The sequence below is a fragment of the Heloderma suspectum genome, chromosome 1 (assembly GCF_057233095.1).
Source record: "Heloderma suspectum isolate Gila_16-S chromosome 1, 16-S_ref, whole genome shotgun sequence".
In the NCBI taxonomy this organism is placed as follows: Eukaryota; Metazoa; Chordata; class Lepidosauria; order Squamata; family Helodermatidae; genus Heloderma; species Heloderma suspectum.
The window spans coordinates 6,662,753-6,675,011 of record NC_139458.1 but is presented as its reverse complement, the minus strand read 5'-3'; the positions used below and the strand labels follow the sequence as shown (position 1 = coordinate 6,675,011).

General features: G+C 49.0%; 1 protein-coding gene across 2 annotated transcripts in view; it reads left to right on the top strand.

The window, feature by feature from the left end:
• Nucleotides 1-12,259, top strand: part of NIN (ninein) — a 146,276-nt gene that overhangs the window by 101,908 nt on the left and 32,109 nt on the right. For both annotated transcript variants that reach the window (XM_084834469.1, XM_084834478.1), the window contains 4 exons: nt 4,172-4,686; nt 6,434-8,494; nt 9,910-10,035; nt 11,253-11,322. In XM_084834469.1, the coding sequence (XP_084690595.1) occupies nt 4,172-4,686; nt 6,434-8,494; nt 9,910-10,035; nt 11,253-11,322 (2,772 nt within the window). The remainder of the gene's footprint in view (nt 1-4,171; nt 4,687-6,433; nt 8,495-9,909; nt 10,036-11,252; nt 11,323-12,259) is intronic.

Here is a 12,259-nt window from a genome sequence, read left to right as displayed (position 1 = left end):
AACATTTGGGAAGTAATGATGAACTTTCTTTCTAAGCAGTGTTAAATGGTCAACAATTAGCGAGCTGATTTCACATTTTAGCTGGCACTCAGCAGTTTTGGAAAACATTTCAAAATTTCCTTCTTTCACTTTCATTTTCCAAATTGCTATTTTGTCTCTCATAGCACAAATTTTATCTACCGCTGTTAAAATATTTCTCCTTTTCCTTGCATACTGGTGTTTATTTTATTCAAATGTTCAAATATGTCAGCAAGATATGCCAATTCTGTGCACCAAAGTTTGCTTTGAATTAGATCGCAGAATTCATTTTGCTGATTTTCCTCAAAAAGTTTAAGCATAATTTCCCTCAATTCATATACACGACAAAGCACTCGACCTCTTGAGAGCCAATGAACTTCTGTGTGTAGTAGAAGCTTTTTAAACCTTGCCCCCATGTCTTCACAAATATGAGCAAATAATCTTGATTGAAGAGGTCTACTTTTAATGTAATTGACCATTTGAACCACTCCAAAACTTTTCTTAATTAATTTCCAATGGCTTGCGCAACTAGTGCTTCGCAATGTAAAAAGCAATGAGTAATTATAATATTTTCATTCTCTTTCTTTGCTAAAGCTATAAAACTTTTGTTGAACCAACCATTGAGGGTGCGCCATCTGTGCATATTCCTATACAATTTAACCATTGCATATTATTTTCCTTCATGAAGCAATCAAAAGTTTTAAATATATCTTCACCTCTAGTTCTCATTGCAAGTTCTAGACAACACAAGAATTGCTCAATAATTCTGTCAGTATGAATGAAACTTAGAAAAACCAATAATCGTGCTAACCCACTGACATCTGTTGCTTCATCTAATTGCAATGTAAAGATCATATTATCGTCTTGAAAAATATCCTTCATTTGCTGCTTAATGTCATCAGACATGTCTTGAATACGTCTTCCGATCGCGTTATCTGCCAAGGGGATTTTATTAACTTCTATCTCAAATTCGGGCCCAAACATTGTTCGAGTAATAGCACAGCAAGATTCCTTTATGGTGGTTTCGGCAATAGCATGTGGGTCCTTGTTTTTGGCAGTTGTTTGAGCAACCAAGTAACTTGCCTTCTGAGCTTTCTCTGATGTCTTCACACTCTTTGTGAATGATGCAGACCGCTTCTTATAGATTCTGAAAGCTCAATAAAGTATTCTACTGATTTTTCTGACAAATTACAGTGTTTTGAGGTAAAATGACGCTTCAATTTATTTGGTACCATACTTTCATTTGCAAGTATATCCCCACAAACTAAACACTGGGGACAAGGATTGTTTTCATTACCAGAAAATGTGAACCCCCGTTTCATATAATCTTTACTGTATAAACGAGGCTTGGAAATTTTTCCTTTACACTTCTTAGGTACTAATACAGACCGTTCAACAGTTCATTCTTGTGTAGTTTCCTTTATAGCGGCTACATTTTGTTAATTGCCAACGTCATCTTTTCTTTATTAGAAGTACCCATTTTACGGGTAATTCAACTGCAATTTAATGAATAAATCTATGCAAATTTATTTCCAGGTTTTAGCATTAACTAAATATGAAAATAACAGGACTGTTTTTAGTGCTTATCTTTCTCTGTTTTTTCTTATGAAAATAACAGCACCTGCGCTCCGCTCCCACAGTGATAAAGTGAGATAAAGATAGGAATCAGGACCAGGAGAAAATATGAAAAATAAACAAAATTAACTAAAGCATTTACAATACATATTAGGACACATAGGCCCAGGTAGGAGCTCAGCTGCAAAAACACATGAAGTAGAGAAGCAAAAGTCCAACAAAAATGGTATACATATATATGTCTCACTACAAGGCTATACTGCTGTAAATATTTGCAATTCCTATGTCCAGAGTCCAGTTCCAGCACGCTCCGGTGGTACACTGCCGGTGGATGGTTAATCCATGATTACAGCAGAGTAAAAATAAAAATAAATGGCAGAAATCAAATCATAAGTGCCACATGGTGGTTGGCTTGCTGTTTGCCACATTGGGTTTGGGAGGGTGGCCTCCCTTCAGCCAGCAGCAGGTGGGTTGACTGGGTGACAGCCTGCAGCTGCGCTCGCCCGGGTGACTGGGAGCACGCTGATTCCGAGGCTTCTGGCCTCCACTGAGCTCCGTTCTGACTGGCCAAGATGCCCCACTCGGTGCAGTCCCAGTCCCAGGCAGCATTTCCACCCGCGTGTTACTCTGGCCTGGCTGCGCAGGAGCGCGGTGCAGAAGTCTGCAAAGGGCACGCCCGAAACCACGCAGGGCTGGTGGCCACTGCCACTTCTCCACGCCGGCGTCGGCCGAGCTCTGCTCCCAGGGCAGCGCCGCCCTTCCCCTCTCTTCGCCCCGCGCCTCTACTTTTCCGGGGAGCGCAGGCTCGAAGCTCCTTGCCTCCCCGGCGCAGCCCTCCCTGCTCCGGGGGCGTCCAGCAGACCGTTGTTCTCCCCCGCCGCCCTGCAGCCACACCAAGGACACGGGGAAGCTTCTCGCCTGAGCTGATTGAAAATTGCTCGACTAATTGCTCCACTAACTTCGAATTCTCCACACTCCTCGTGCAGCCAGTGTTTCCACACTCCTCGCCATACCGCTCCAACATGGCCAATCACGTGTGTCCTACATCAAGACACCACGTGATCCTAAAGCAGCTAATGTTAAAGCACCTAAGCCTTAGCTGCTAAGCCTTAGCAGCTAAATCTTAGCTGCTTTAACATTAGCTGCTTTAGGAAGTTCTGGGGGGGGAGGCAAGGGAAGCAAACGCAAGTAAGAGAGCTCCGGGGTGCCCTTCTGTGCAATTTTCTGCATTTCGCGCGACACATCTATACGCTGCTGCCAACACACTAATGTGTTGCGGCACATGGTTTGGAAAGCTCTGGTCTAGGCAGTGGAGTGCCCTTGTAAGGTTACTCAAGAAGGGGCAAGAGAGAGAAGATCAGAGGTTTTCCAGAAAACGAACTTTTATTAAGAAGTTTTAAAAAGGCAGTTTATGAGTTCACTATTGAAGGCTGTCTCAGGAATGCGGGCAGATAAGGAGAGGAGAAGTAGGATTGTGGCAAGCCCAAATTGGCAGTACGGCAGCCTTCCCTAACCTGGTGCTCTCCAGATGTTTTGGATCACAGCTCCCAGCATTCCTGACCACTGGCCATGTTGGCTGGGGAATGATGAGAGTTGTAGCCTAACACATCTGGAGGGCACCAGGTTGGGGAAGGCTGGACTGTAGGTTTTGCAGAGAATTGGAGATGGCTCCTAAGGATCGTTGCATATGGCCAGCCGTTCCCCCTCCAGCATTACCTGAACCAAGTGGTGGGGCTGTCCAGCAGTCAGAGATCCACTGCTGAGCCCAAGAGGAGCCGTCCAGAAGATAGCTGGCCCAGGAGCAGAGCAGCAGCGGTCGCTGCAGCAGCACCCTCGAAGCAGCAACCGAGGGATTAGGCGCTCAGCCTGAGTGCCCCACCCTTGCTGGGGAGCTAGTGGGGCCCTTTACCTAGCAGTCCTTACACTTACGGATCCTCCTGCCGAGACACAGGTGCCTTGTGCCGCCAAGTGAGTGCTGTGCCCCTGGGACCAAGGTGGCTGCCATCCAGCAGTATCCTTGAGAACCCAGTGCTGACTGGAAAGGGAGTCTGGAGCCAGGGGGTGAATCCAGTCAGGCCACATTCTGTCCCCTGTTTGTGCAAATTCCCTGGCTGTGGGGTGTTGTCCTGGGGGAGGGACTCGGGGTCCCCTACCAGTGCCCTGTCTCTCTCCCCGGTCCTGCTTCACGCTGATGGGGTCCGCTGAGGCAGAGGCTTTGTCCAGTTCCAGGCCTGGCTTTGTCCAGTCCCAGTGCTGTTTTGCACTCCTCCCACGTTCTCTTCTGGTTAGTCCTCCATCCACTGCACCACACTTCCTGCAGTTGCTTGTACACAGCCCCTTCCGAATCATCTACTTCCCAGTCTGTCCTCGCCTACCGCAGTGCCAGCATTTTTTGTATGATCAGAGCAGCCTTCCCAAACCTGGCGGCCTCCAGATGTGCTGGACACTGGCTCCCATCATCCACAGCCAGCATAGTGGGAGTTGTAGCCCAACAGATCTGGAGGGCACCAGGTTGGAGGAGGCAGTTTTAAGAGTCAGCAGAAATGCCAACTGGTAGAACCTTTCTCTCTTTGCCCAGATGTGCCATTATGAGAAGCAGCTTGAGGAGACCAAGACCCGCTGCGGGAAGGAGCAGGAGAGCCTCCAGCGGCAGTGCGCCCAGGAGAGGCGAGCCCTGGAAGAGCAGGTCGACCGGCTGCAGGCCCAAGCGTCCGAGCTCCAGGGAGAGCTAGCAAGGCTCCGGCAGGAGGCCGACTCCCGGGAGAGTGCGGACAAGAGCCGCCTGCAGGTGTGCCTGGAGGAGAAGGCCAGCCTGACAGAGTACCTGAAGCTCCAGCATGAGCGGGAGCTCCAGGCCAGGCTGGAAGAGGTGCGAGAGGATTTTAGCCGTGAGCGGGAGGAGCTGATTCAGGCTGGGGCTTGGATGGAAGAGAAGATGAGCGCTCTGGCGCAGACCATCCAAGAAGAGAAAGTGGAGCTAGGGGATGGCTTCCACCAGCAGCTGCAGAGACTGGTGGAGAAGCATGCCCTGGAGAAGGATCACCTCCAGCAAGACCTGGCGGGGAAGCATCTGCAGGAGCTCCAGGAGCAGAGGTGAGCGGTGGCGGCCGCTTCCGACGGCACAATTCCGCCGGGTTGACCTGTCCTGAGGAATCTGCAGCAGCAGGGGCGGGGAGGGGCTTGGGATCTCGAATGGAGACCACCCTCGCCAATCAGTAGCTCCCACCGTTCTTTGCAGGGGGAGCCACAATAGGTAGAGTGGAATAAATCCTGTATCTTGGATCCCACGTTTCCTTCTGTTCATGGAAGAGCTTTTGATTCTGCTGGTAGAAGGTGGGGGAGGTGACCTTCGCCAGTTGTCCCCTCCCCCTGCAGCCCCTCCTGTTCCAGAGGGTCCGCCAACCATCCAGTGCCATTGCGGGGAGGGGCACACACAAGATACTGCAGGGGGATCGGGAAAAGTAGCCCCCCCCTTCTGCCAGTGGAAGTGTCCACGACTGGGACTCTCTGCTCATGGGATGCTCCCAACAGTGGAAGGGAGCCCTGAATCCAACCCGATACGCACTTGTAGTCTAAATGGGTCATAAGCGAGAGACCTCATATTGGGCTGGCTTCTGCTGGTGACTGAGTGTGCCGACTGCTGAATTCCATGGTCCTCTCCATCAGGTTCACTGAAAAGCTGGATTGTTGCCACCATTCCCATCCATTGTGGGTATTTCATGTGCACTAGTGGCCTGCTAATACTGCTAATTCAGAATCATCCTGGCCAAGACTGAGAGTGACACTCATATCAGTATCCACTGGTGGTGCATTATTGATGATGATGTTGTTTGTGTGTTTGTTTATTTATTGCATTTATATCCCGCCTTTTTTCCTCTTGCAAGGAGCCCAAGGCGGCTTATATTATACTCCTCCTCTCCATTTTATCCTCACAACAACATCCCTGTGAGGTGGGTGGGCTGAGAGTCTGTGACTGGCCCAAAGTCACCCAGTCAGCTTCTATGGCCGAGTGGGGACTCGAACCCGGATCTCCCGGCTCCCAGTCCAACACTTGTTGATGCCGCGGCTGCTGATGACAACAATATCTAGTTTTCGAAGCACTGTACAAAGATTAAGGAACAGCACAGTATGCCTGTTAGGTACTATTGATTCAAAAACAACTACAAAATTCCTGACAGGAGAGTCTGTTTGAGATGGTGGTATCAACACTAGTAGTATATAGCGTGTTAAGGTGTTAAAAGCCATTCACAAGCGCTGCCTCAGTCCAAACAGCTCTGTAAACTAGGCTGGTGTCCGTACCATATGGCAGAGGGGGCGGGGGACTTACCAGTTGGGTGGCTGAGGCGGTGCTTGAGGAGGGACCCTTCCAGCTCTTGCCCGCGTGGGTCCGCTGGACCGTGTGGCTCAGGTAGGCTGCATGAGCATCCTTTTTACTCCCTTCAGGATCTTGAAAGGAAGATTATCCTCTAAACAGATAACCTCCCATTCATTAAAATGTATCGCACTCTTCAGATGGAATGTATTGTTAAATGCATTACTGTTAAATAAGCAAATCCCCCACTTGTTAACCTGTAGCCTGACCCAATGTAGACCATGTTTTAAAGCTTTCTTTCTTTAAAGAAGGAACAAGAGGAGAAAAACCAGTGTGGGTGGGTGTGGATAAGATTAAAAAATGAAGATACAAGGCCAAAAATGGCATGTGGGCTCTGTGTTTCAGGTTGAGGCTAAAGCTAAGTTCCAGGTCTTTAAAAGGCTGAGGACTTGTGTATTAAGTGGGCTGCAGTCCTCTGTCCCTGTGCTAGCAGAGATTTCAGTAATGTGTTGTGTTGACCACATTTAGGACAAAAATGGAAAGTGAGTTTAACGGAAGAATGTCTCGGACAGAGGAGCAGTTCGCCGTTGACCGGCAGGCACTGGCGAGCAAGTATGGGGAAGCAATAAAAGGACTTGAAGAACGCTACCAACGCGAGCTGCATGAGCTCTCTGAGCTGCAGGGGGAGGAGAAATCCCAGTGGGAATTTGAAAAGGATGAAATGGCCCAAGAGGGTGCTGAGGCTCAGGAGAGATGGAAAGAAATGCTGGAGAAGGAGAAGGCCGTTTCTTCAGCACTTGCCCAAGAGAAGGAATGCCTGGAGAAGAATTTCAAGGAGTGTGTGAACTCCTTGGTGCTGGAAAAAGAGCAGCTTCAGAAAGAGCTGCAGGATGTGAAGGAGCACGAGGGTGAGCTACGGGAGAGACTACTGCAAGTCCAAGCCAGCCATGAGCAAGAACTAAAGAAAAGAGAAGAAGAAATGTCTGCCAGGGAGGGAGACCAAAAGCTAGCTAGCCAAAAGCTGGAGAAGGAGTTTGTGCATGAGAGAGAAGAGCTCAATTCCAGACTGGTCTCTTTGGAGCATTCGAAGCGAGAGGCGCTCAGCAGAGCAGCAGCAGAAGAGAGAGAGCTGAGGTCGGAAATCTTGACACTCGAAGGTAAAATTGAAGAGCTCCAGCAAGAATTGCAACACCTGTGCAAACTGCAAAGGAATTTAGTTTTTTTCAACAAAGAAACACAAACACACGGGGGTGTTTCTCCAGTCGCTGCCAAATCCCAGGAGCCAGGAGAGGTGATTGATGTTCTCTCAAACCAGGAGGAGGTTCAAAAGCCACCAGGAGAAAGAGATGTGGCAACTGTCCCTGTCATGGGTAAGTTACTGGAAGGGCCTGGGAGAGAGCCAAGCCCCTCCCCTGGTTTCATCCCATTGGTTCTGGGACCATTTGTGGACTCTCACCTCCTAGGTATGACTGAACAAGATGGCAGTCCAGCAAAATCGGAAGATGGGATTAAAAAGTCAGGTGGGAGCGCGTGTCCAGGGGTGGAAATGGAAGGAACAATACTTGAAGAAACCATGGAGACCTCCCTTGTCTTGGAGAAGGCCTGGGAAGACATTTGGGCAGAGAACGAAGCCCTCAAACAGCAGCAGCGCCAGCTTCAAGAGCAGATCACCCTTCTGGAGGCCGAGTGTGACCGGGCAGCTCATGACCGACAAGACATGGCTTCTGAGGTCCAGAAGGAGCTTGAGGAGATACTGAAGACCATCCCCCAGCCGATCGCCTTGCCCTGTGGAAGTGGTGGGAGCAAGGAAAGGTTCCATTGGGAAGCGGTGGACATTGCAAACCCACATATGGACAGAGCAGCAGGAAGCAAAACATTCTTTGCTGAAGCTTTGGAGGCTGAGCTAACCACTGCAGAAATGAGCAGTGGTTTTCTGCAGCTCGAGATGAGTCACGGGGAAGCCATTAGGACTGAGAAGGGAGAGCTGGAAGTTCTGGGGCCGGACCTTTGGGACACGACGGCCGAGAAAGACGTAAGCTCCAGAGTACAGCCCAAAGTTCTGCGAATGCCGGAAGAACTCAAGCTGGAAAACCGGGTCCTGAAAGCCGAGATGATCAAGCTGCTGGAACGGAACAATAAACTGGAGGGATACCTGCCGAGCCTGATAAGCTTGCAGTGCAGGCTGGATGAAATCGACCAAGAAAGTCTGACCCTTAAGGAGGAAAACCTGCAGCTGCTGGAGAAAGTGAGGGAGCTGGAAGAGGATCGTGATCAGTTTGCTGCGGAGAACGCCAAACTGCAGAGCTCCAAGCAGGTTCTGCAAAGCCGACTGGGGAAACTGGAAGAGTTTGTGGTGAGTCTGAAGGCCCTGAAGCCGGGGTGGCCTGGCCACAGTGAAGACATGGCCAAGGATGCCACAGAGGTGGAGAAGAAGGGGCTTCATGAGCTGAACAGGAAGCTCAAGGAGAAGATCGCTGTGCTGCTGAAGCAGAAGGGCACCCATGCGCAGGAGAAAGATGGCTTGAATGCTGCCCTCCGTGGCTTGCAGAGTGCCTGCGGTGAGCAGCAGCAGAAGCTCGAGCTGTTGAGGTAATACGGGAATCCCGCCACGGCCTAGATTCTGCCACTTTGGTCTGCTTTCTGAAACTAACCACCTAACGCCTCACTCGCCACCTCATAGCCGCTACTACTGACTTCCTCGCGCTTCTTGTATTAACAAGTAGATTAGCCTTGCCTAGAAGACCAATGCCTTCTGGGACTCTAACAGAAACCAGTCACCTTTCCTGTGGGTTTGGAGAGTCGGGAGCTGGATGTATGCTTCTGTGGGTTGGTGGCTGTGGCTCAAAAGGGCCAGCCCGGGGGTGGCTGGTTGGACTGTTGGCTGCACAAACTTGCCTGAGGTAAATATTTCTTCAGCCCTGCTTAGGCTGATGCTACTGTATGCCCTCTCTACCATTCTGCCTCTTTTCTGCCTCACTTTTGGCAGAATGTGCATAATCCCAATCAGTACCAGAACAGCAATTTCTCATTTCATTTCTGTATTGTTCTAGCCAGATCCTACGCATCTAAATATCGATTATACTTAACAGGCGAGGGAATGGCCAGCATAAGACTGAATCAGTGGTTTTCTGGGGAAATCCTGAGTGGTGTTGGAATCTTACTGGGGATTCCTCAGTCAGAAGGCCGGTAATGACAGAAGGGCTTCGGTGAAAGATACCTGGTCCGCTGTTACAGGTCTTCCCCTGCAATGTGCAACCCCAGTGGGTGCTTTGGATATGTCCCTGGCTACAGTCTAGATCCACACAAGGCAATGGAGAGGCCTAATAGGCCCAGTATCCCCTATGACTGGAATGTGTGTCCTCCAGTGGGGGTGGGCAGAAGGTCGATTGGAATCTAAGGGTCTCCAACTCCCAATTGTTTAACAACAATAGCACCTTTTTCCATCAGACTGCTAGAATCCCTGATCTGTAGCAACTCAAATGTAGATTTACTTTGCGTATGTAGATCAGCTTCCCCCAACCTGGCGCCCTCCAGATATGTTGGACTGCAACTCCCATCATTCAATGGCCATGCTGGCTGGGAATGATGGGAGTTGCACTCTAACACATCTGGAGGGCACCAGGTTGGGGAAGGCTGGTGTAGATCATCCCATCCCATCGGATGCAGGAGGTCGCTGGCTCTGCCCCCAGACCACCATTTTACATCCAGCTCATGTTGGGTGGCACTTGGGATTCCAGTAAGAAGCGAAGCAGCCCCCGCAAGCCTGAAGTCTGCCCCCCCTTGGCCTACAGTGTGCCCCAGAACCCTCTGCAGTGCACAAGTTTACCCTGGAAGGCACTCAGTGGCCTTGTTAGACAAGCTGGTGTGTTGGGAAGGGCTCCCTCAAGGAGTGGAAAATGCTGGGCCTATATCATAAGCAGTGGACACTTCGGGACAGAAATCCTGGCTGGAGGAATTCATAGGAACTCAAGTATCTCAAAGGCGCTGTATTTTTTGCACCACAGATGTGAGGCTGAGCATCTCAGAGAAGAAAACGTTGCTTTGAAGAATGAGATCGCCTTCTTAAACGAGGAAGGGAGCTTTTCCAACCTACGACTGAGGGAGCTTAGCGGGTCTCGAGAAGAACTTTGGTAAGTGTCTTTAAACCAGGGGTAGACAACCTGTGGCGCTCCCGATGTTTTGGCCTCCAGCTCCATCAGCCCTTGCTAGCATAGCCAGTGGTGAAGTATCATGGGAGTTGTCGGCCAAAACATCTGGAGGACCACAAGTTTCTCCATCCCGCTCTAAACATTCACAGTACCATTGGGTGAGTGGTGGGAATCATGCGCTAAATCCTGTGCAAAGCAAATTGGTCTGGTTTTTGTTTTTTTGTATGGGCTGTGTTGTTGTTGTTGTTTATTCGGTCAGTCGCTTCCGACTCTTTGTGACTTCATGGACCAGCCCACGCCAGAGCTTCCTGTCGGCCGTCGCCACCCCCAGCTCCCCCAAGGTCGAACCCGTCACCTCCAGGATATCATCCATCCATCTTGCCCTTGGTCGGCCCCTCTTCCTTTTGCCTTCCACTTTCCCTAGCATCAGCATCTTTTCCAGGGTCTCCTGTCTTCTCATGATGTGGCCAAAGTACTTCAGTTTTGCCTTTAATATCCTTCCCTCAAGTGAGCAGTCTGGCTTGATTTTCTGGAGTATGGACTGGTTTGATCTTCTTGCAGTCCAAAGCACTCTCAGAATTTTCCTCCAGCACCACAGTTCAAAAGCATCTGTCTTCCTTCGCTCAGCCTTCCTTATGGTCCAGCTCTCGCAGCCGTAGGTTACTACGGGGAATACCATTGCTTTCACTATGTGGACCTTTGTTGTCAGTGTGATGTCTCTGCTCTTCACTATTTTATCAAGATTTGTCATTGCTGTCCCCCCAAGAAGTAAACGTCTTCTGATTTCCTGGCTGCGGTCAGCATCTGCAGTAATCTTTGCGCCTAGAAAGACAAAGTCTGTCACTGCCTCCACGTTTTCTCCCTCTATTTGCCAGTTATCAATCAAGCTGGTTGCCATAATCTTGGTTTTTTTGAGGTTTAACTGCAATGCAGCTTTTGCACTTTCCTCTTTCACCTTCGTCATGAGGTTCCTCAGCTCCTCCTTGCTTTCAGCCATCAAAGTGGTATCTCCCCACCTTGAAATATGATGGGCTGTACATATTGTCAAAAATGCCCATCATGGCAAAATTGATTAGCATTCGTTTTAGCTGTTCTGAGATGTTTCCACTGTTGTCACTAATTCTCTCTGTCTCTGTCAGTAAATGAACATCCTACTGAACATCATATAGTAATAATTTTGTCCACTGTGCTTACTTTAGGCAAAAAGTAGAGACTGTACAAAAAGAGAAAGTGGCAGTACAGAAGATGGCTGAAAATTTAAAGAAGCAGGTAAGTCTCTCTGCTTTTAGGTGAATTTTCTTTGTCTATCTTTAGTTGTCAGGAAGCTCTAAATCCCTCAAGAAGTAGGACTGCCTGAAGAATTCACTCTTAGTGCATTCTGGTAAAGCTGACCTGATCTGCTCTTCCAGGACTAACGTGGGGATTGGAACTTGGTTATCCACCAGTTTTCATGCTTGCTACTTACCAGTTCAGACACAGTTCTCGGCTTTAAATTTGTAAAGGGTGTATTGCCAACCCTATGATTCTATGAATCTATGAATATTTAAATATACATTCTTATGCAGATTAAATAAACTTGAGTTGGCTAACTGCATATAACCAACATGGCTGTTGCATATAACCAACATAATTTGCGTATCACTTTCATCCTCATCATATTTTAAGGTGGGGAGAAATATATAGGAAATATTTTATATATGACCCAGTATTCTGAACATTCCACACCTTAGAGCGGTTGGTCACCTCCTGCAGGACTGGACCAAATCTGCTGGCAGGAAGAGGAAGTTTCTATAGGAGGAGCCAAGGGCAGTGACCAAAGGGTGGTGAAACTGCTTGGGTTCCACTTCGGAGGGTTAAGGGAACGAGGTTCCGTTGTATCCAATAAGAGAGGCAGAATAAAGTACAGAACCCTTCATTTAAAAGTATACTTAACAAAGCTAGGAGGGCTAGCAGCTGTGCCTAGAACAAAGCATGCCCCATGGCTATTTCCTGTTTCCTGTTATAGGTCGCCTCCCTTCAGCTGGATATAACCCCAGCTCTCTTGAAGGTCCAGTGCCTACGAAATCACCACAAGTTCCAGTCCAGTTCCCTTAAGGTCCCTGGATCAAGGTGTCCTACAGCCAACAATCCTGACTATTCACACACTAGGCTACAGCGGCCTTCCTGAACCTAGTGCCCTCCACATGCATTGGACTATAACTCCCAT